Raw genomic sequence first — 22,230 nt, 5'->3', positions numbered from 1 at the left:
ATTCATAGGAATTATAGCTAGATAACTTGGTCTAAATGCTCTTGCAGCCTTTAACACTCAGAATCAGAGGCCTCGTAGCATAGGGAGTGCACAAGTCTTTTTTTTTTTTTTTTTTTTAAGTGAATTAGTTTGTATTGGCCTTAGAAGCTCAGAAATGCAGGCACACATTTCTCACATCCACATTTATTAATATTTATGAAGCCCTCGCTGCCGCCCTTCATCTACATTCTCTCTAGTTGTTCACCCAAAGTACAGCAAAGCTGATTACAATCAGCGGAAACAGTCTTATTCATGCAGTGATTAAGGTTTTTGTTTTTTTTGAAATCGTATAGCAGCTATAATTTTCTACTAATTCTAGTTGGCTAATGGCTGAATATACAGCTACTCCACAGCCAAAACAAAGCACCTAAAAAATAATGTCAGCAGTCTGTCACATCACGGTTTGAACTGCCAGAACGACAAACAGCTTTCATGACCAACTCCCCCCTGCTGCTATCTCGGCACATTGCATTGCATTAGGGAAAGGGGTTAGAAGTACAAACAATACCTTGAAAGTATGTGATGAATGTAAAGTAGTGCAAACATTGCTGTATTTGCCTGCAGGTGTTGAATAAATAATATTCCTGAAAAAGATCTAACTGTTAAAAACCTTTCGTTTAAATCTAGCTCAGTTTTCCAAACAGTTTTTCTTCCTGCATGAAACTTGCCATGCTTAAAGTTTACTTCCAAGTATATTACTTTCCTCTACTTTTTCTTCCTTTCATTCTCTGGTACAGCTCGACACCTGATTAACTTCTTTTGGTCTTTTTTTGTACATGTTCCTATTTGGATGGATGGATGCATGGATGGATGGATGATCTGAAGTATTACTTTGCCATCTGTCCCTAATTCCAGATACACTGGGAGCTTGAGAAAAATATTACAAATGAACTGCTGACCAAAATGTTTACACACAACCTTACAGATGTTGATTTACCAACACACTCTGTAGGAAATATAATTTATCATCCAGTAACTGTGTGTTTTCAAGACCTCTGGAGTCAGGAGTCTGATGAATTACAACATCAGAGGTCGAGCAGGTGGCCACTGGTCCCTGAGAACAGCTTCTCTGAACAGCAGCTCACAGTCTGTAGAGATGTAGCAACTTCCTATATCCTATAAACTAGGCTTTGTTTTGTCCCGTTTCACCCATATGGCTCTGGGAATAGATATTTCAGATTTAGATGATAAAATAACAGCTTTGCTTTCACAAGCAGATCAATTTGACTGTTGCCATAGCGTTCGGTTTGATACATGTACATAAAACATTTTAGAAATTTTTTTTAGGGAGTAAAATCATTTATAATCGTATAAAAAAACTAGGCTTAGAGAAATGAAGACTATGTCTGATAAGCTGATGACTAATTTTTTGGGGTTTTTGATTGGTCAAATGCCAAATAGCTGCAATTCTTCTTTGTTAGTTTAAATTATGTAAACTTTCGTATCTTTATCTTTTCTCTGTAAATTTTTAAGTTAATGTGTCCAACCTTAATTAAGATTGAAAATATAATTTTGATTCCATAGTTAAACCATAAATGCTGCCTTTATTTAATCGTCAGAAATCCAATCTTTTTTATAAAGGCTGTTATTGAATAAATCCAGCCATATTAAATATTATCTATATATTATCCTTACCTAGAGAAATGCAGGTTAGGTGAGAAATTGTAAAAGAGGTACATTGAACAAAAGCTCAATTGCGAAAACATAGTCATTAACTACAGTTCAGATTATATGTAATAGAGTTCTATATAAATCGAAAGGTGTAAAAAAAAAAAAATAAAAAGATCACAAACCCTTCAAACAGTAACAGAATGGAGAAAAATGGTTAAAGAAATATACTCAGTTGAAAGGTTGACTATTTTTTAGAGGTGCTGCCCCCAAAGATGTGGAAAATACTGAAGAAAATAAAAATGTAAACACATTTTTCCCTCTTTATTAACATGGTTTGTATTTAGAGCTTTTTCTGAACTGCCTCGGTTATAATTATTTCCTTTTGTCTGTTGGCTTCTGTCTTGTGGGGATCATAAATATTAACAAGAACACCTCTCATTGATCATAAAATATACGTTGATAAGGACCCCAAGGACAGCAGGAAGACATTTACAAAGTTCAGAAGACATTTACATGGGAGGTTATGATGTGACCCACGATGTGTATATATATATATATATGCAGGGCTAAAAGTCAGCCGAAATGGTCCGTTACCACTTGCCGTATATATCTGAAACATCCGCCCAATATGCGCCTTGAGCTCTGATTAACTCTTCTCAGCCTGCTGTGTTCATCCACCAATCCATCTTTGTGATGCACTCCTCCCAGCTCAGCAGCTCGTTACTCCCTCAACATCATTCATGTCTGTCTGTTAATAAACTATATGTGGCTGAAAAAAATCCATCAGTCAAGTGCAAAAAAGGATCGACTGACTCTCAAGATGTTTTTTCTTCCAGCCCCTGAGAGATAATAAAAAGCATTCTTTATTTTCTACCAAAAATAATCCCTCAATTATATCCAGAATAAATATTTCATTATTTTGCTGTAAATTTTTTATATGAATAACCAGATGAACAGGCACAAAGGCTTGGATATTACTCTTCTATAGTTCCTTTAATTTAATCTATTTAAATGGGATTTTCTGCTTTTTTTCTCTTTTTTTTCTTTTGAATATTATTTTATTTTATGTGTTATTTTTAAGTTTTTTTTCAGGATTGTTATGGAATATAGGGCCGTTTTTGAGATTCACTGTGCAACTTTTCAGTCTAGAGACAGGAATGGATGGCGACAGACGGGGCATTTAGCTTTAAATATTTCAAAAACAAATTGTAAAAATTCTGGATGTATAAGAATTATTCTGAAGATAAAGAATATCTGAATTTTCATTTTGAATTCATCATTAAATATTATTCAGCCTTGAGTATTTATTTTAATATTCTTTTTTGTTAATAATCAAAATGGAGAAGCTAAGGACGCAAAATCTTAAATTGAAATGTGTAACTAAGCTCTTATATCTAAGTTATTTCGGTCTATATCCGAACCTGAGTTTTTTTTTTTTAGTTTTTTTTCCTGTCTTTGTTTGCAGCTTGAAGAAGGTCACACAGGCCGTCTAGAGCGCACTGAAGACTTGTGGCTGCGTGTGAGGAAGGACCACGCCCCTCGACTGGCCCGGCTGTCTTTGGAGAGCCGCTCCCTGAGGGATGTGCTGCTGCATGGTGAGTCAAACCCATAAACTCTCATTGTTTTGCGTCTTGTAAAGCGGGCTTCTCTTTGGATGAACCTCAACACGTGTGCTGATATACTGTGAGGCACATTTAAACAAAGCCAGGGGAATGTGTTTACCTGCATAGTCAGATGCAGTGTAGTTTCCCTTTTGTACAATGACTTCTAAATCAGACAATGTTTGACCCTCAGTCTGGTTTAATCAGATTTTTTTTACTCTTTGTAAGGAGACGTTTAGCTTCGCAAGCTGCAACATTTTTCTCAATTTGCCTAAACCCTGATGTACTCATACCACCATTTTTATTCTTTAACTCTGGGTTAAGCAACATGTGGGAATGTTGTAAACATTTAATTCCCAATCAGTTGAGCTCTGATCTGACTGATAGCAGATGTACTGTAGTCCTTTTGAAGCTAGATTATTTAACACCTCCTGATCATGATAATAAAAGACAGACAGTGTTGAAGAACTGAGGTGAAAATAGTAAATCTACTAAACATTTTCTGCATGACACAATGCCTGCTGATGGGTGATATCAGAATAAATAGTAGAGAGAAAAAAACCTAATTGCTAAGACAAGTATAGCTGTCTGGGCTGGTGCCAGGAATTGAAATTTGAACAATCACCATAAAACTTTATTAGCAACTAATTAAAAACATTTGTTTTGGTTATAAAGAACTCCCTCAGAAAATCTTTGTTTATAGGAAAGTGTTTTTTCTTCAAAAGGCATTCTATAGCATGAATATGACCAACAGTTCTGTACTCATTTGCTGCACATTAATGTATTGTTCCTGCTAATTAAGCAATTATGATTAAGATCTGTTGTATAAAAATCTCACAGTTACACATATAACATTTTTCTTATGCTTTCTTTGCTTCACATTGCTATTAAAAATGCTAATCGTCATTTTGTGGTGTTTCTATCAATAGTTTATAAAATCTGGCATTATTTATCCCCAATCAAACCCAAATAAGTCATGGCTATAACTCTTTTTTTTTTTTTTTTTTTCTTTTTTTTTTTTAAGACATACAGGTGCTGGTCATAAAATTAGAATATCATGAAAAAGTAGATTGATTTCAGTAATTCCATTTAAAAAGTGAAACTTGTATATTATATTCATACATTACATACAAACTCATATATTTCAGATGTTTATTTTGTTTAATTTTGATGATTACAAATGACAACAAATGAAAATCTCAAATTCATCATATCAGAAAATTAGAATATTACTGAAGACCAATAAAAACAAAGGATTTATAGAAATGTTGGCCAACTGAAAAGTATGAACATGAAAAGTATGAGCATGTACAGCACTCAGTATTTAGTTGGGCCTCCTTTGGCCTGTATTACTGCAGCAATGCGGCGTGGCATGGAGTCGATCAGTCTGGGGCACTGCTCAGGTGTTATGATAGCCCAGGTTGCTCTAATAGTGGCTTTTAGCTCTTCTGAATTGTTGGGTCTGGTGTATTGCATCTTCTTCTTCACAATACCCCATAGATTTTCTATGGGGTTAAGGTCAGGAGAGTTTGCTGGCCAATTAAGAACAGGGATACCATGGTCCTTCAACCAGGTACTGGTAGCTTTGGCACTGTGTGCAGGTGCCAAGTCCTGTTGGAAAATGAAATCTGCATCTCCAAAAAGTTGGTCAGCTGCAGGAAGCATGAAGTGCTCTAAAACTTCCTGGTATGTGGCTGCGTTGACCCTGGACCTCAGAAAACACAATGGACCAACACCAGCAGATGACATGGCACCCCAAACCATCACTGACTGTGGAAACTTTACACTGGACTTCAAGCAACGTGGATGAAGTGCCTCTCTTCTTTTCCTCCAGACTCTGGGACCTTGATTTCCAAAGGAAATGCAAAATTTACTTTCATCAGAGAACATGACTTTGGACCACTCACCAGCAGTCCAGTCCTGTTTCTCTTTAGCCCAGGCAAGACGCTTCTGACGCTGTCTGTGGTTCAAGAGTGGCTTGACACAAGGAATGCGACAGCAGAAACCCATGTCTTTCATACGTCTGTGTGTGGTGGTTCTTGAAGCACTCACTCCAGCTGCAGTCCACTCTTTGTGAATCTCCCCCACATTTTTGAATGGGTTTTGTTTCACAATCCTCTCCAGGGTGCGGTTATCTCTCTTGCTTGTTCACTTTTTTCGACCACATCTTTTCCTTCCCTTCGCCTCTCTATTAATGTGCTTGGACACTGAGCTCTGTGAACAGCCAGCCTCTTTAGCGATGACCTTTTGTGTCTTGCCCTCCTTGTGCAAGGTGTCGATGGTCGTCTTTTGGACAACTGTCAAGTCAGCAGTCTTCCCCATGATTGTGTAGCCTATAGAACTAGACTGAAAGACCATTTAAAGGCTTTTGCAGGTGGTTTGAGTTAATTAGCTGATTAGAGTGTGGCACCAGGGGCCATCAATTTTGAACCTTTTCACAATATTCTAATTTTCTGATATGATGAATTTGAGATTTTCATTTGTTGTCATTTGTAATCATCAAAATTAAACAAAATAAACATCTGAAATATATGAGTTTGTATGTAATGTATGAATATAATATACAAGTTTCACTTTTTAAATGGAATTACTGAAATCAATCTACTTTTTCATGATATTCTAATTTTATGACCAGCACCTGTAGAACCAGATTTCCTCACTGTAGACACTGAGTAAAAAAAAATGTTAAAATCATTGATCGCCAATTAGAAATGTTTTAAAAATTCTTGCACTTAAAACAAACTAGGATAATAAAGGGAATGAATTGAACAGCATGAACTGCTGGTGTTGCAAACAACTTGGACTGGTCAGCTCTATCCAAAACACCCAGCCATGTTTACTCACGATACATACTGTCCCATAACAGCCATTCAACCTTTGATTTATCCTTTGACCCTTCTTCAGAAAGTGTGGAGATTTTCAGCCATGCTTCTGATGTGCAGCAACTAGTTGAAGTCTGGGTGTTCTGCTGTTAATGTTTACTTTTAATACTGTTATTCTCCTTATATTGCAAATATGCCACTGTGGGGTGTGGATGGAATAAGTTTAACCACTGCCTCATTCATTCTCGCACATTCAGTGTCTATCATACTTTAATTTTTAAGTTTTGTTTTTTGTCGGTCCTTTTGTTTTCTCACAGGAAAGCCTAAGCTTGGGCATGAATTGGGCCGGGGCCAGTATGGAGTGGTTTACCTGTGTGACAGCTGGGGAGGACACTACCCATGTGCCCTGAAGTCTGTGGTTCCACCTGACGATAAACACTGGAACGACTTGGCTTTAGAGTTTCACTACACAAGGTGAGCTAGTAACCACTAGCAACAAACTCAACAGAAAGTAGAGGCCAGATATTTATTTACATGGTACAGAAAGAGGAGATTAAAACATTTCTTTCCCCCCTCAGTTTTTCACATTAAATTATAGTGAGGGTCTGCTGGTTTTGGTTGACTTAAAGAAAGATGTGTTCCTTTATTAACAGTGTATGTAAACATCTGGTTTCAGCCGTATGAGGAATGATCAGACCACTGAGAAATGTCAAATGACCAGTTTTCAGCAGTTGGTAGCGGTTTTATTCCAGCAGGCAGACCACGCCCTTTAATGGGAAGAGTGGTTCTGACAGTTAACGCTTCAGACACTTTGACCTGCTTTGTAAAGCAGGGGTGTCTCATCAAAGCATTAACAAATGCTAATGTCAGGAGTGCAGATCTTTATCTCAGGTGCTCTGAATGCAAAGCAAATGTTTGCTTTTGGATAAAGAAAAAAAAGAAGAATCTATTTGTTTCCCTGACGTATCTGTGTGGGTTTGTGTGTGTTGCCTCAGATCTCTGCCCAAGCATGAACGGCTGGTCGACCTGCACGGCTCTGTGATTGATTACACCTATGGTGACGGCTCCAGCATCGCCGTGCTGCTTATCATGGAGCGACTGCATCGAGATCTCTACACCGGGTTAAAGGTCACTTGATAACTTACTAGCTCTAGATTGAGAACAACAGTGCTCCTTGTTCTTCTCCCCTAACTACTTTGTTGTTGTTGTTTTTTTATATAATCTGTCAGGCTGGTTTGTCCCTGAGAGAGAGGCTGCAGATCGCTCTAGATGTGGTGGAGGGAATCCGCTTCCTGCACAGTCAGGGTCTCGTACACAGAGACATTAAATTAAAAAATGTTCTGGTAAGTTCAGAGCGACTAAAGATTCAACCAGTTATACCTGTTGTGGGCTTTTAATTTGTCTAATTATTGTTTGCAATATGCACATATTTTAGCTTTTGTGATTAATATTATTTTGTCTTTTAAGGTGTAATTTTTTTTTGCATGACTTAATAAAACTATCTTTTTTTTCTCTTTAAGTTGGACAAGCAAAATCGTGCAAAGATCACAGATCTGGGTTTTTGCAAACCAGAGGCCATGATGTCTGGCAGCATTGTTGGGACTCCCATCCATATGGCTCCAGAACTGTTTACAGGTACTCCCACTGAGCAGCCACTGTCTCACAAAACTATTGCCATTCCTTTAACCTTTCTATGTTTTGTCACATTACAGCCAAAAACTTTCTTTCATTCCATTATCAAGTAGTTCATAGTTATGAAGTGGAGGGAAAGCTGTACATGCTCTGATGGCCCTCTCTGTCCAATCAAATCCAATCCACTTGATTCATATCGCACATTTAACAAGAAATATTTTTTTCACTGTTCTGTACATAAAGACAAAACAAGAACCCAACACACACACACAAAACGCAATAAGAGTTTAAAATGAATAAATAAATAAAATGGACACAGAGGACCACACACTTATGCGTTGTTAAAAGAAAAAGAGTAAAAGTGGGTCTAAAAATGACACTTAATAAACTACACTGTGAAGGCTGTTCGTATATAGAGGGGAAAAGTATTTAACAGTCTGGGGCCAGCTACAGAAAAGGCTCTGTCCCCTCTGGTATTAGTTAAAGATGGACCTCAGAGCATGTGCCAGGGAGTATATCTGAAGGAGGTTGGTAATGTATTGAGGAGCCAATTCCACTCAAAGCTCTAAACACAAACAATAAAATTTTAAAATCAACTAAACGAACAGGCACAAGAATTGGTGGAAAGCGTTGATGTTTTCTGGTCCCGGTTAAAAGACGAGCCGCTGTGTTTTGGACTAACTGCAGATGGGAGAGACATCTCATTGGCTAATCCCTGGATAAAGTGCATTGCAGTAGTCCAGGCGGCTAGAAACAGAGTGTAAAACTTACTTAAAGAGGTTAAAAGATGAGAAAAGGTTTTAATTTAGATTTAAAAGACAGATTTTAGATAAAAAGACTATTTTAAAATGCTGTTTTAAACTTTAGCTCTGACCACCTTCTCTAGTTCTGGTGAACTAAAAATCCCCACAGCATGATGCTGCCACCACCAATCCTTCACCACAGAAGTGGACTCTTCAGATTGACATGTAGTCCATCACATGAAATGTTTTGATTGTTAGCAGTGGCTGTCTTATTGAAGCTCTTCTATGAAGACTCAGTTCCATCCTCCCTCCATGCATAAAGAGTGGGTATTATTGTACCTTTTATTGTCTAGTGTGGGCAATAATATTCTATGACCTCATTATTAAAAGTATTTCAAAATCTGTAATAATATTGAAATTCCTTATAAATGTATATACATTTGTACATTCTCCATTTGTATTCATGATAACTTATTTTTTTCCTGTTATCAAATAAACCCTATTTGATTTCTCCGTATGCCAATAATAAAGTTGATCCAATCTCTATATTGATAATGGTTTAATGTCAAAGAAGTTTCTGTGCTCATTTACTCCGGTGTTTTGTTTTTGGGTGGATCAGCCAAACTGCTCTCTGTTTCCTTCATCTTCTCTGCTTGTTAAAAATCCTCCGTTCTACTCATAACATTTCTTGACTTTAGGAGTCAATGGTGAATGGCTTTTATCATATTGAGATAAAGTTAAAGAAATCTTTTTTATTTTTTTAACCCCCAAGAGTTAGTTTTAGTCCAAGGATTCTTTGTGAAAACTGGCCCAGATCTTTAGTTGTTGATCTCTGCTGCCCCTATTGGGATCTAATCTGAATGATCCTGCCTTTGCCCTGCTTGTCAGTTTAGATACTCAGCATTTAGAAAATCCTTCATTGTTCTCCTTCCACTTGCTCTGCCAGATGAAATCCCATTAAAGGCCACTAAGACGGGAATGGAACTTGAAAAAGTGTGAAAGGGTTTAAAGTTGACAATAGAAGTAAATGTTTAAATGTTTCTTTTTTAATCCAGATGTAGAGTAACAGGCTCCTCTGGCTGTTTTCTCCTAACAGGGAAGTACGATAACTCTGTAGATGTTTACGCCTTCGGGATCTTGTTCTGGTATCTCTGCACGGGTGCAGTGAAGCTTCCAGAAGCCTTTGAGAGATGCTCAAGCAAGGATCAGCTTTGGAACAATGTCAAGAAAGGTAAAGGTGTCCCTTATGAATCAGATACTTTTTATGCTTATAGAATAGAAATCAGATGGTTTTTGTTTTCCAAACTTGGAAAACTCAGAAATATCCTTTTAGTGTTCCCTACTAAGGTTAATTGTGACTAGATCCCTTGACAGTAACTATTGAAGGATTTTGTTTTATGGAAACAAATACATATATATGGAGGATGTTTTCTGTCATCAAATTAAATGCAAACATTTTGCTTAATTTTTTAAGGTAAAGGTTCATGATTTAAGCCTTTTAAAGTCCAATATATGAAACATGTATATATATATATATTAACATATTGTCATTGGAACTGAAGATTTTTCATTTGTTATGAAACTTTAACTGCTTCTCCCACATCTCCTCATGTGGGAGAAGCACAGAAGCAGCGCTTTTAGGTTCTTCTTTAGGAAGGATGAAACCCCTCACAGCGGGAGAAAAACATTTCCAACACTACCTTGGTAAAGATCAACTGCTGTGCAGACTAGGTCTTACTTAGTCTTAACTTTTGATCAGAAATGTTTTCTCTCTGCCTCATATGGGGCCAGCTGGCTCTTTGCTGGTCTTTACAAAACCAGATTGAAGATGGTAGCTGATATTTAAAGCCAGAGAAACACCTATCTGCCCAGCTTTTAGTTTAACAATAAACAGGAAAAGGATGAAACATAAATGTAATTAACCAGGGTCTAACATGGTTTCAGCTCTTGAACCAGCTTGATAAGAATTAGACTCCATGTGAACCCTAATCTCTGAGTTTAACAGAAGTTTGCCAGTTGGCATTAGTTTGAATAAATTTACTATGAGAAAAGACCTCAAAAAGCTTATCCTTAAAATGAATGCAGTCGGCTTTAACCCTCTCAGCTTTCATAGAGTTCACTATGATTCCTACCTTTCATCAGAGGGAGCTTAAGGAAAACATGAAACCATTTGTGAGAGGATATGTGGTCCCTGTCAGGTTTCTGTCGCCCTTCGGGCGCTCAGACATGTCAATCTTTTCAGGTTCCAGACCGGAGCGGTTGCCCACTTTCGATGAGGAATGCTGGCAGCTGATGGAGGCCTGCTGGAACGGGGACCCTTCCCTCAGACCCCTGCTCGGCATCGTGCAGCCCAGCCTGCAAAGCATTATGCATCGGCTCTGCAACTGCAGCTCGGAGCAGAAAAGCAGCAGCTTAGAGGACTCAAACTGAAAACACTTCAAACGAACTAACAGAAAAGTTTTCTTTCTTTTTTTGTTGTATTTGTGAAGATCAGAGCTGAGCAGGCCGATGAAAGATGACCAATGAAAGCAGTCCCGCTCGTTCTCTGGTGGTGGATTTGCAATATTTATAAGGAGCTGATAAAAAAACCAAGGGTGTGCAAATGTATTTTATTGTTTGTGTTTTGTGTATTTGTATAAAAACTCCACACTATTCTTTTCTCATTGTAGCGACAGGACTAATTGCTACTTCAACAACGAAATGCTTCTAGATGCGAATTGTTTTAAAAATGGTTTGTTCCAAGTATTATCGAAAATATAAATGTGTAAGATTGATTTTAGATTGTATTTAAACTGTCTGCATCTATTCAAAAACATCTTTCTTTTTTAAATAAAATGAGCTGTTACAACAAAACGATTTTTAAATGTATTTTGTGGCTGGAATACACAAGTGATAAAAGGTAGCTTTTATACCTTCCTAGAAAAGGAAATCACCTTTTTGTTTTTGTTAATTTTTCAAATGATTGAAGATGAATGACTACTACACACTAAAATAAATAACTCCACCATGGCTACGCTGGAGGGGCTGCTGAGGTCAACAGTGGTAGAATCTGCTAATAGGATAAATTACATGTGGACTATCCGACTGACTTTCATTCAAATGGACAAAAATAAGAGGTTTGCGCTTTACCTACAAGCTACAGGGCAATTGTAGGTAACCAGAGATGGTTTGATTAGATAATAAAAGATTAACTATCAGACCTTTGTGCAAAATGCATCATGGATAACCTGCAGGAGGCTACTTTAAACCTGAGACTGGTAGCATTTTCACATGGCGTGTAAAATGGCCTAGTCAAAGCTCGTAGACATCCCCCAGAACACTTGTTGCTCCAACTGATACAAGAGTGTTTTAAAAAATATTCACTCAGAAAGGTTGAATAAATCATGAATCGTTTCCTTCTGTTTTACAACACTGCTACTTTTTGTTGGTATTTTTTCATGAATTCCTAATGAAATAATGCTTTAGTTTGGGTGTGAATACTGTTGAAAGGAACACAACAGCATATGGCCCTAGAACCTGAGGAAAATAAAGGCTTTTAGTTGGATTATTATGGTGTCTAAAACATCATTGCTTGGCTGCCTGAGCTTAAACTGTAACCCTGTTCATTCTGTAAAGCCTGTTATCTTTTAAAATATCCACTTAGATACCAGGTGTTAAGTGGTCTGGTTTTGCTTGTTACTCTTATGACCTACTCTTAGACCTTTATGCGTTTTGTTCATGTTTTAATGATCTGACTACAGGTCTGTTTCAGTCATGATGCAGGTCTTGGCCAGGATGCGGTTGGTGAACAGATCTTTGATCTCAAGGAATGTTTTTATGGCTAAATCAAGCTCTGAATAGGTAAAGAGCAAAAGCATTTTTAATATAATAAAACTGCCTATAAACGTTGTTTGAGCTGCGGTTAAATAAATGGTTAAAGATTTTACACTTGCAGAATCCATCCATCCATTTTCTCCCGCTTAGTCCCGTCAGGGTTGCGGTGGGGGCCGGTGCCCATCTCCAGCAGTCTATGGGTGAGAGGACAAGTCGCCAGTCTGTCGCAAGAACATGCAAACTCCATGCAGAGAGACCCCGGGCCAGGAATCGAACCCAGAACCTTATTGATGCAGTGCCACAAACTGCTCCACCGTGCAGCCCAACACTTGCAAAATGATGGATATTAAATGTTTTAAAATGATGCAATATGGAACAGAAATTTTACATGTTTGAATCAGTAAGGGCCGGATTTATCAAGATCCAATTTTGCGTGCGGTAATTTGCGCTCGCAAACTGGAATTTTGCGCGAGGGGCTGAACCATGGTATGCGGGTGATTTAACAAGAGCGATTGCGTAACTGGTGGCAGGTGCAAAACTGTTGGAGACGCCCTATTTAAATGATGGTTTTGCGCGTTTGGTGGTTTGCGGCATGGCGAGTTTGGACAGCAAAGAAGTGTGACTGTCACACAGAGGAACGCTATATGTGAACAAATCTGTAATAAAGTAAACGCTGTTGGTGAAACCTTGCGAACAGTGGATGAAGTAAAAAGAAGATACCAGGATATTAGAAGGCGAACCAAAGAAAAACTGGCATATAACAAAACATCTGCGAACAAAACAGGAGGGGGCACAGTAGATGAGATGCCTCTGACCAGCATTGAGGAACAAGTACAGCTGACGCTCTGTGAGGAGCAAATCACTGGAATTGCAGCTCCAAAATGGCAATGCTGGATAAACGATATGTTTTGATTGTTTCCTCGTTCATTCCAAAAATATTCACACGGAGTGAAAAAATGCGTTCTCAGCGTCTCCTTGCTTCATTTCGATGTCTCCTTCTTGCGACAATAACCGCTGCCATGTGTGCGCAATTACGCATACAGACCATTTGCACCTTCTTTTGAAACGTGTTAAATATAGAGTCAGATACCGTAAGCAAAATTGCTTTCAGGTTTGATAAATCACTTTGCGAGTGCTAAATTAATATATTTACATGTTCTCCTCCCACAAGACGCACTTTTGCGTGTAAACGCCCCATATTGCATATTCATTGCAGAAAAAGTACTAAATGGATAACAGGCGCTATTTAGCACATTTTAAAGGCCAAATCCTTTTAGCACGCTGTTGATAGATCAGTTTGTACATTTTTTAGCGTGCGCAGTGAAATAGCTCACGTTTTTATACACGCAAACCTTTGATAAATCCGGCCCTAAAAGTATTAAAACAAAATGCATTAAAGTAATGCCGTCTAAATTGAATCAAAAAGTCCAAAGTGGTACAAAAACTGTTTATTTTGTAGAAACTGGAGTGGTAGAATAAAAGAGACAATCCTTTGTTTGGACATCAGTGTTACACCACGAATGATTCTGCAGTGTTTCTCTTCATGGCAGGAAGTTTATACATTAATCTATGTTTGTAAAAAAAAAAAAATGGCATCAACAACAGCAGTAACGCAGATATTTCCTTCAGAGCATTTCTAAATACTTTTAAAGATATGTTCTTGATTCATTTACAGGCCACTCTGTACACAAATGTATTACATCCGATGAAACTCATTTTTTACAAAAAGTCATAACGGTGTGTCTCTACTCTATAAAATACAGCCGTTTAGTCACTGAACTCAAATGTGTTCATCCCTTATATATAACGAGGAAATCCGAGAGCGTCTGTGAAAACGAGCCCCTGGCAATTCTTATAAACAAACAGAAAATGTCTTTTAATTTCTCTACTTATGAAGATTCAATAAACTTTCAGTGTCGAGACATAGCTTATGTTGATCATTAACAGTTTAAACCGCATACATACACTGTCTTTAATGAAATGTTTCTCCTCTTTGTGAAATTAATCAGACTAAAGTTTTCCCTGTTTTAGGTCAGTCAGGATAATTAAATAAGATGTTATTTTCTAAATGGTGTAAATGTAGAGGAAATGTGTATTGCTAAACACAGATACATGCTTTAGTGAAATTTAAGTTAAACTAATGGATGTAACCTGAGGAAAAAAACAAACACTGAGTATATTTGTGTGACGTTGAGATTTCAGTAGGAGGCCTGTGGAGCTTTACTCCTCTGGTTTATTACCAAAGACTATTTCTCAACATCTAAAGGAGCAATTAAAAAAAACTGATTTCATTTTTTAAATGCTTTCCTGGACAAGAAGCTTATCTTTAGGCTGTGTCCTTTTGCCAATTTAAACTAATACCAGTCATTATGATCACTGTCATTTTTGGATCCCAATCTGCATCCCAAGTTAAAGTACGGAGGTGGCGGCATCATGTTTTGCTGCAGCAGTGGCTGGTTAACTTCATAAAAATGAACGCCATCATGTGGAATAAATATGGAGATAAAGTAAAATTTCTACACAGCAACCAGGAAATAGAAGCTTAGGCACCAACAGGTTTTCTGGTTATACTCCCGCAGCAGTGTGTCGCAGTGAGCTTTACGCAGACATTTTTGATTTATGCTCAAAATTGAAGCGTGGTCTGTGGTATACACTGTGGGTCTAGATACAGCCGAGGTGATGAAGAAGTTGGGGCAAGTTTGCCTGACAACAGAGGGACATGAGGGCGAAAAAGTCCAGGTGGAAAAAGGGTCCCAGCATTCTCTTGCACCTCACTCTTCTAGCGGGTCAAACTTCACGAGTTGTTTTCCGCAATTTCAGTCATAAAAAAAAAAAAACAAGCTGGCCTCCTGTCTGCGGCACTGTCTGACCTACAATTTGGGAGAGGTGCAGCATAGTGTCTGCAGAGGGGCCATCTTTGAGTTCAGTGCAACACCTACGCAGACAACCTAGTTTAGAAGTATAAATCAGCCTTGGGTAGGCAATGTCACATGATCTCAGTCCCAGATCTCAGTTTTAGAAAGGTCTAAAATGCCAGCAAACTATTGTAAGATGCTTGTGGAGCGATACATTAAATATCTGACCAGAATCTTATACTTTAACGGCATTTCTACTGAAAACTATGAACAATTATTTCAACTTCTGAATTTAAGGAAAGGTGTGAAAATGAGTTCAAAGATAATCTGGAATTAAGCATGACTAAATTTTTAAGCAACCCTGACTGACCTTAAACTTAACTTATCTGCTTTAATGAAATGGGAGAGGAAAAGAATTAGACTTCTTTTTTTATACAGAGTATGTAATTATCTGGTTTAAACATGTTTTTTCTTTCTCTCCTGATTTAAAGTTCTGTTCAGCATCCATCGGTTCACAAAAACACACATGACCCAAAGTTTACTGTCCTTTGACTTCTCCTCTGACTCAATAACCTGAGTCTGATCTGGAGCAGGCACAGAGCAAGCAGAGAATCGCCTCAAAACAGCTAACAAATTACCATAAAAAGAGGTATCCCTGAATGTTTGAGCCTACATCTAAACAACCCGCCCAAACACAGACTTCAAAACAGTATTCATATCCAGGAATAAAAAAAAAAAAAAAACTATAAAAAAAAGGTTGACCATCAATAAAATAAAAAAAAGTGCATTTCTTCAAGTATGTAAACAAAAATTCTTTAAAGGGCGGCTTGTTTCATCAGTGTGCTCTGACTCCTGAAGTTTTGGCTCGCACGTACGAACTCACACACTCTCTCCTTTAGAGCATTATGATGATGAAGAGGGCTCTTCCTGCCTCCTCGTTGAGTTCAAAGTGGCGTCTGGCGCTCCTTGTGAGAAGAGGGAGGCTCTACGACCTGCAAAGATACATCCCTCCATCAGCATGGGTCACATGGAGCTGTTGCAGTGGCTGCTGGGAGACAGAGAGGTGGGAGGGATGACGTGTGGAGGAGGATGAGTGCAGATGAAAGTGTAAAGTGTTACAGATGAACAGGACAGAAAACGAGAGAGAAAAAGGGAACAAATGAGAGTAAATGATAAAGCAGAGGCACAAACAGGCGGCTGAAGGTGGATGCTAAAACGATTCACTGATGGGAAGATCCTGATTCGCTCTTAATCAGAGCTTCATGGGATAAATTGAAAGTATAAGACTCTGACGGTTTGTTTTTGGAAATGGAAAACATGTAAAGAAGAATAATTAGTGTCCATTATGATATCTATCAATATGTTTGTTGACAACATAGAAAGATGCATTATAGAAATTCTAAAATAGCTATGAATGTCATTCAGAGGTATTAATATGTGAAGACAGTATTCTGCTGAGGAATCAATGACAATTTATTACCATCTTATAAATCCTCCATAAACGTTCTTTATTAAAGGCCCACAGCACATACTTTCTATGAAATCTAAGATATCAATTATGATGATACCAGTAATTTAATAAAAGACAGGGATTTTTCTAAATCTTTTTTTCCTTCGATGAATAATTGAACTCACTTGAAAGTTCTTTTTCCCTATTTTCTCTGTGCAAGATTACTCTAGCAGAGATTAATTGATTTATCTGCACATATTTATACTAATGTCTCTGTTCGAACTGCATGACCTGCCCTTGTAAGTATGTAGCTTCATTTTTTAAAAATATCTATGTTTGTTTTATAATTCTTTTATGAATGTAGTTGGCATTATACACCTTGTCCAGGGACAACAGTTGACAACAGCTAATACTGATACATTTACAGAAATGTTCATTAAATAAATAAATAAATAAATTTCAAGAATTTGTGCACATTTATCACAAGTGCAAAAATGCTATATATCTATATATCTACATAAGTGTTTGAGGACAACTATGTGCATGTTAAAGAGAAAAACCAAAGACATTTGTCTATCTGCGTTGCATGAAGTAAGTTTTTTGTTGTCCTACAAAATTTGTCCATGAATTTATTTTAATTTGTTGTACTTTATTAGCGATGGAAAAGAAAACAGAGCATCTGTAAAAAGGTTTATATATATGTGCCACATAAGAAGTACCTATAGAGATTTGAAGTTTCTTTAACAATGGGGAATCAAGCAGCCTCACAAGTTTCTGTCACGTTGTTATATACCCTTATTTTGTTTCATGGATTAGAGAACAAAGCTTAAATATTTACAATGGGACAGGTGTTGTGTTCGTTTACACAGCGAGGCTACACATTCAAGTGATTGATGAAAACAACAGTCACTGAGAACAACAGGACAAACTGGAATATAAATAGACAGCTGTACCACACACTGCCAGCAGGGGGAGACACAGACAGCTAGGAAACAGCACTTATTTCTTTCATGAAATGTTTGTGTTGCTCACAGTAGTTTAAATGTGGATTTGTACATTCTGACACTCACTCTGACCCTGAAGAGTCGCCGTCCACCGTTCCTGCCTTGATGCTCAGGGCCACGCCGTTCAGCTGCTCCTGTACGCCGGGTTTAGGAGGCCCGGCTCGGGTCCGACTGGAGGAGGATCCCTGTGGAGAGGCTGTGCCAGGAGTTCCTCCAACAGGTTCACTGTGGACATGATGGAGACTGTTCCTCTCTACGATGGGAGAAAGCTGCTTCTTCTTTAGGATCCCTGGATAAAAAATTAAGTACAGGAGCCCCAAAGCGCCACAGGATTATTACTTCAATCTGTCAATGTAAGAGAAACACATTACCTAAAAATGCAGTAACACACCTTCTGTCTAAATGCATATAGAACTATTTTAAGGTTGCCTGTATTGTAAAGGAGCAAGTATTCAGTGAATAAAATAACACAATTAACAATATTACTTATCTGAAATATTAAAACGTGATCTCTAAAAATAAGAAAACCTAATAAATAATACCTGAATCTACAAATTATTTAAATGAGCTTTTAATAATTTCAATAATTGTCTATATTCGAAAGAAAATGTAATTGTATGTACTATATGAAATTACATTATGTAAATAAAAGTAAAAATAAAATTACGTCCTGAAACATTTTGATTAGTTTATTTTCTATTTTATCTAAAAAAACAAATGTAAACATTTAAACAAAAGGAAAAAAAAAAACGTAAATAATTAAAATATCTTGAACAAATAATGAACACAAATGTAAATGATTTTATTTTTGTGTTTTTTTTAACAAAATTATTCAGTATTTCAATAGCAATAGATAAACTCACTTGTTTAATGTATTTCTACTTTTATTTACTGTAATGATGCAAAGGACACATCTAATTTAATTATTCATTCATTTATTCTAGTGTAGAGTGCTGACTTAAATGACAGCTACATTTAATTAATTATTTTCATATCCAGTGTAAATAATAAGAAATCAACTAATTTATTTAATGTATTAATTCCCACTTTACCTCAATTTTACTAGAGTGTACTGCAACATTTACATCAATATATAATTATTTATTTATTCCACATGACATGTCTTCTTATTTCTTGTCTGATTTCTTTGCTGAGCTAAGATTTAATATGTGTGTCATTCATACAGATGCCTGGTTGCTGTGATTTATAGAACGTACCTCTGTGAGGGTGGGTGCTGAGGTTTGGAAAGACAGGCAGCAGTACTGTCATGCTGTCCGGTGACCTGTCGTCTGATAATGAGCGCAGATTATGGCCCAGAACTGGTTGGGCTGACTCTGGACTGTCCATCTTTGATCCTTCTCCACCTGCAAACTCGCCGTTACCCACTGTGTAATCCTCAGGCCAGTGCATCCTTCCTAAACTGCTGTCTGAAAAATAAAGTGACAAAAATTAAGTTTAGTCTTCCAGGGGCAACACAAAGAAAATGATATACAGGTGCTGGTCATAAAATTAGAATATCATGAAAAAGTAGATTGATTTCAGTAATTCCATTTAAAAAGTGAAACTTGTATATTATATTCATACATTACATACAAACTCATATATTTCAGATGTTTATTTTGTTTAATTTTGATGATTACAAATGACAACAAATGAAAATCTCAAATTCATCATATCAGAAAATTAGAATATTACTGAAGACCAATAAAAACAAAGGATTTATAGAAATGTTGGCCAACTGAAAAGTATGAACATGAAAAGTATGAGCATGTACAGCACTCAGTATTTAGTTGGGCCTCCTTTGGCCTGTATTACTGCAGCAATGCGGCGTGGCATGGAGTCGATCAGTCTGTGGCACTGCTCAGGTGTTATGATAGCCCAGGTTGCTCTAATAGTGGCTTTTAGCTCTTCTGAATTGTTGGGTCTGGTGTATTGCATCTTCTTCTTCACAATACCCCATAGATTTTCTATGGGGTTAAGGTCAGGAGAGTTTGCTGGCCAATTAAGAACAGGGATACCATGGTCCTTCAACCAGGTACTGGTAGCTTTGGCACTGTGTGCAGGTGCCAAGTCCTGTTGGAAAATGAAATCTGCATCTCCAAAAAGTTGGTCAGCTGCAGGAAGCATGAAGTGCTCTAAAACTTCCTGGTATGTGGCTGCGTTGACCCTGGACCTCAGAAAACACAATGGACCAACACCAGCAGATGACATGGCACCCCAAACCATCACTGACTGTGGAAACTTTACACTGGACTTCAAGCAACGTGGATGAAGTGCCTCTCTTCTTTTCCTCCAGACTCTGGGACCTTGATTTCCAAAGGAAATGCAAAATTTACTTTCATCAGAGAACATGACTTTGGACCACTCACCAGCAGTCCAGTCCTGTTTCTCTTTAGCCCAGGCAAGACGCTTCTGACGCTGTCTGTGGTTCAAGAGTGGCTTGACACAAGGAATGCGACAGCAGAAACCCATGTCTTTCATACGTCTGTGTGTGGTGGTTCTTGAAGCACTCACTCCAGCTGCAGTCCACTCTTTGTGAATCTCCCCCACATTTTTAAATGGGTTTTGTTTCACAATCCTCTCCAGGGTGCGGTTATCTCTCTTGCTTGTACACTTTTTTCGACCACATCTTTTCCTTCCCTTCGCCTCTCTATTAATGTGCTTGGACACTGAGCTCTGTGAACAGCCAGCCTCTTTAGCGATGACCTTTTGTGTCTTGCCCTCCTTGTGCAAGGTGTCGATGGTCGTCTTTTGGACAACTGTCAAGTCAGCAGTCTTCCCCATGATTGTGTAGCCTATAGAACTAGACTGAAAGACCATTTAAAGGCTTTTGCAGGTGGTTTGAGTTAATTAGCTGATTAGAGTGTGGCACCAGGGGCCATCAATTTTGAACCTTTTCACAATATTCTAATTTTCTGATATGATGAATTTGAGATTTTCATTTGTTGTCATTTGTAATCATCAAAATTAAACAAAATAAACATCTGAAATATATGAGTTTGTATGTAATGTATGAATATAATATACAAGTTTCACTTTTTAAATGGAATTACTGAAATCAATCTACTTTTTCATGATATTCTAATTTTATGACCAGCACCTGTAATATGATAAATACATTATTATCCACTCTTCAAAATGGGGGGGAGGTGAGAAAATATGAATTTAGGTAAGGCTGAGTTGGAAAATGGCTTAGAAAATATTATTTGCTCTTCTAAACTTGCCTTATCTACACTTAAGAGAATATTTCTTTAAAAGCTAAAAAAAAAAGGATGCTGTGGGATCAGTAAGTCTCTGTCCTCACCTACAATCTCAAAGGTAAATATAAGGAATAATTTAATCAGCATCAGACATACTTTAATAATCCCAGAGGGAAATTACTATAATTATTAATGAAAGGTGTTCGAACACCCACAGCTCAGCTTTGAAAGTTTAACAGACATTTAAATATTCATACATGTAACGAGATCACAACTGATATTTATCTTTTTCAGTCTATATAATCCTCTTAATGGGAGATAAAAAAAAACACCCTCCAGAAACCTATAAAGGAATCCAGATGCATTTTATGTCAGCACTTAGGATTACCATAACTCCAGATGTCTGAGTATGTATACCAAATCTGGATCAAAAAAGGTTAAACTGTGTTGAGATTTTAAAGGCAAGTATTTTGGTCAGATGAGACTAAATCTGTTGCATTGTTTCCTATCCTACAATGCAGACTGCAGAGCAAATGTGGTAAGTTTTGTTTGCCTATTCAATGTGCTACCATTATGAACAGTGAATGTTTATTAGGACCAAAGGTGTGGAATTCAATGATTTATTGGATCCAAAGAGGATGCATTGACTCCATTATGGAACAGCTTCCTGTGTCGCCAAGTCTTTATTGCAGCGATCAGATGTTGATCTACATGGGTATCATTTATACAGTAGGTATGATAAAAGAAAAAAAGAAAAAAGATTTCTGTTGTTTTAGAGTTTGTTAAACCCTACTGAGACTTGTAATGTTTTTTTCTTTTAATGAGGTTTTAAGGCACCAGTGCCTTGTTTTTTCAACAAGGAAAGGGGATATGAGAGAGTGGGAGAGACATGCGGCAAAGGACCACATGTCGGTCACGTCGTGGGCTAAGGCCTCCGTACATGGGGCATGTGCACCAACCACTGCTCCACCAAGACAGGTACAGCGTTAATGCAATGTTACATAGATGACAGGCTCAGGAAGGAGGCGGTGGGAGGAGATTAGTGATCGAAAGATACAGGATTCTTTAGACCAATACCAACACCGATCATTTTGACTTAAGTACGGTCCAGTGGTTCTAACTTGCTGGGCCTGCCTTTGCTTTACAAAAAAGTTTTCACACCTCCTCCATTACTGAACACCCTCCCCCCGTTCTGCAGATCCAACTTTTAAAAAACTGAAGCCGGGCATACACTGTGATTTTTTTAATCGTTGCATGCAGCTACAGCTCACAATGTATGTTCTCACGTTCTGATGCGATCTACCTGCTCACACTGGATGTCTAAAAACCATGTCGGACTCAGCTCCTCAGTGAGATGGCACTACCCGGACTCATCCATCCTGAAGCCAAACGAGTAGAAGAGGAATATGAAGCTCACTAGAGTGAACCGCGCTGCCTTGGCAATTTCTGCAATTTTGAGC

General features: G+C 37.7%; 2 protein-coding genes across 4 annotated transcripts in view; one reads left to right on the top strand and one right to left on the bottom strand.

Moving 5' to 3' along the window:
• Positions 1-11,301, top strand: part of dstyk (dual serine/threonine and tyrosine protein kinase) — a 44,594-nt gene extending 33,293 nt beyond the window's left edge. The window contains exons 8-14 of the mRNA XM_038279939.1: positions 3,116-3,245; positions 6,391-6,547; positions 7,069-7,201; positions 7,303-7,416; positions 7,594-7,708; positions 9,545-9,679; positions 10,691-11,301. Of these exons, the coding sequence (XP_038135867.1) occupies positions 3,116-3,245; positions 6,391-6,547; positions 7,069-7,201; positions 7,303-7,416; positions 7,594-7,708; positions 9,545-9,679; positions 10,691-10,878 (972 nt within the window). The 3' untranslated portion in view covers positions 10,879-11,301. The remainder of the gene's footprint in view (positions 1-3,115; positions 3,246-6,390; positions 6,548-7,068; positions 7,202-7,302; positions 7,417-7,593; positions 7,709-9,544; positions 9,680-10,690) is intronic.
• Positions 11,302-15,035: 3,734 nt separating this feature from the next.
• The window catches only part of celsr2 (cadherin, EGF LAG seven-pass G-type receptor 2), a 111,636-nt gene continuing 104,441 nt past the window's right edge, over positions 15,036-22,230 (bottom strand). Inside the window, exons 32-34 of one of the 3 annotated variants that reach the window (XM_038279935.1) lie at positions 18,788-18,997; positions 17,637-17,859; positions 15,036-16,164 (exon numbers count right to left, since the gene is read on the bottom strand). In XM_038279935.1, the coding sequence (XP_038135863.1) occupies positions 16,140-16,164; positions 17,637-17,859; positions 18,788-18,997 (458 nt within the window). In that variant the 3' untranslated portion in view covers positions 15,036-16,139. The remainder of the gene's footprint in view (positions 16,165-17,636; positions 17,860-18,787; positions 18,998-22,230) is intronic. The other 2 variants (XM_038279936.1, XM_038279938.1) reach the window with 2 other exon arrangements.

The sequence above is a fragment of the Cyprinodon tularosa genome, unplaced genomic scaffold (assembly GCF_016077235.1).
Source record: "Cyprinodon tularosa strain WSP-4 unplaced genomic scaffold, ASM1607723v1 ctg154, whole genome shotgun sequence".
Lineage (NCBI taxonomy): Eukaryota > Metazoa > Chordata > Actinopteri > Cyprinodontiformes > Cyprinodontidae > Cyprinodon > Cyprinodon tularosa.
Note: the sequence above shows the minus strand (reverse complement) of the source record. Positions and strands in the feature narration are given on the sequence as shown.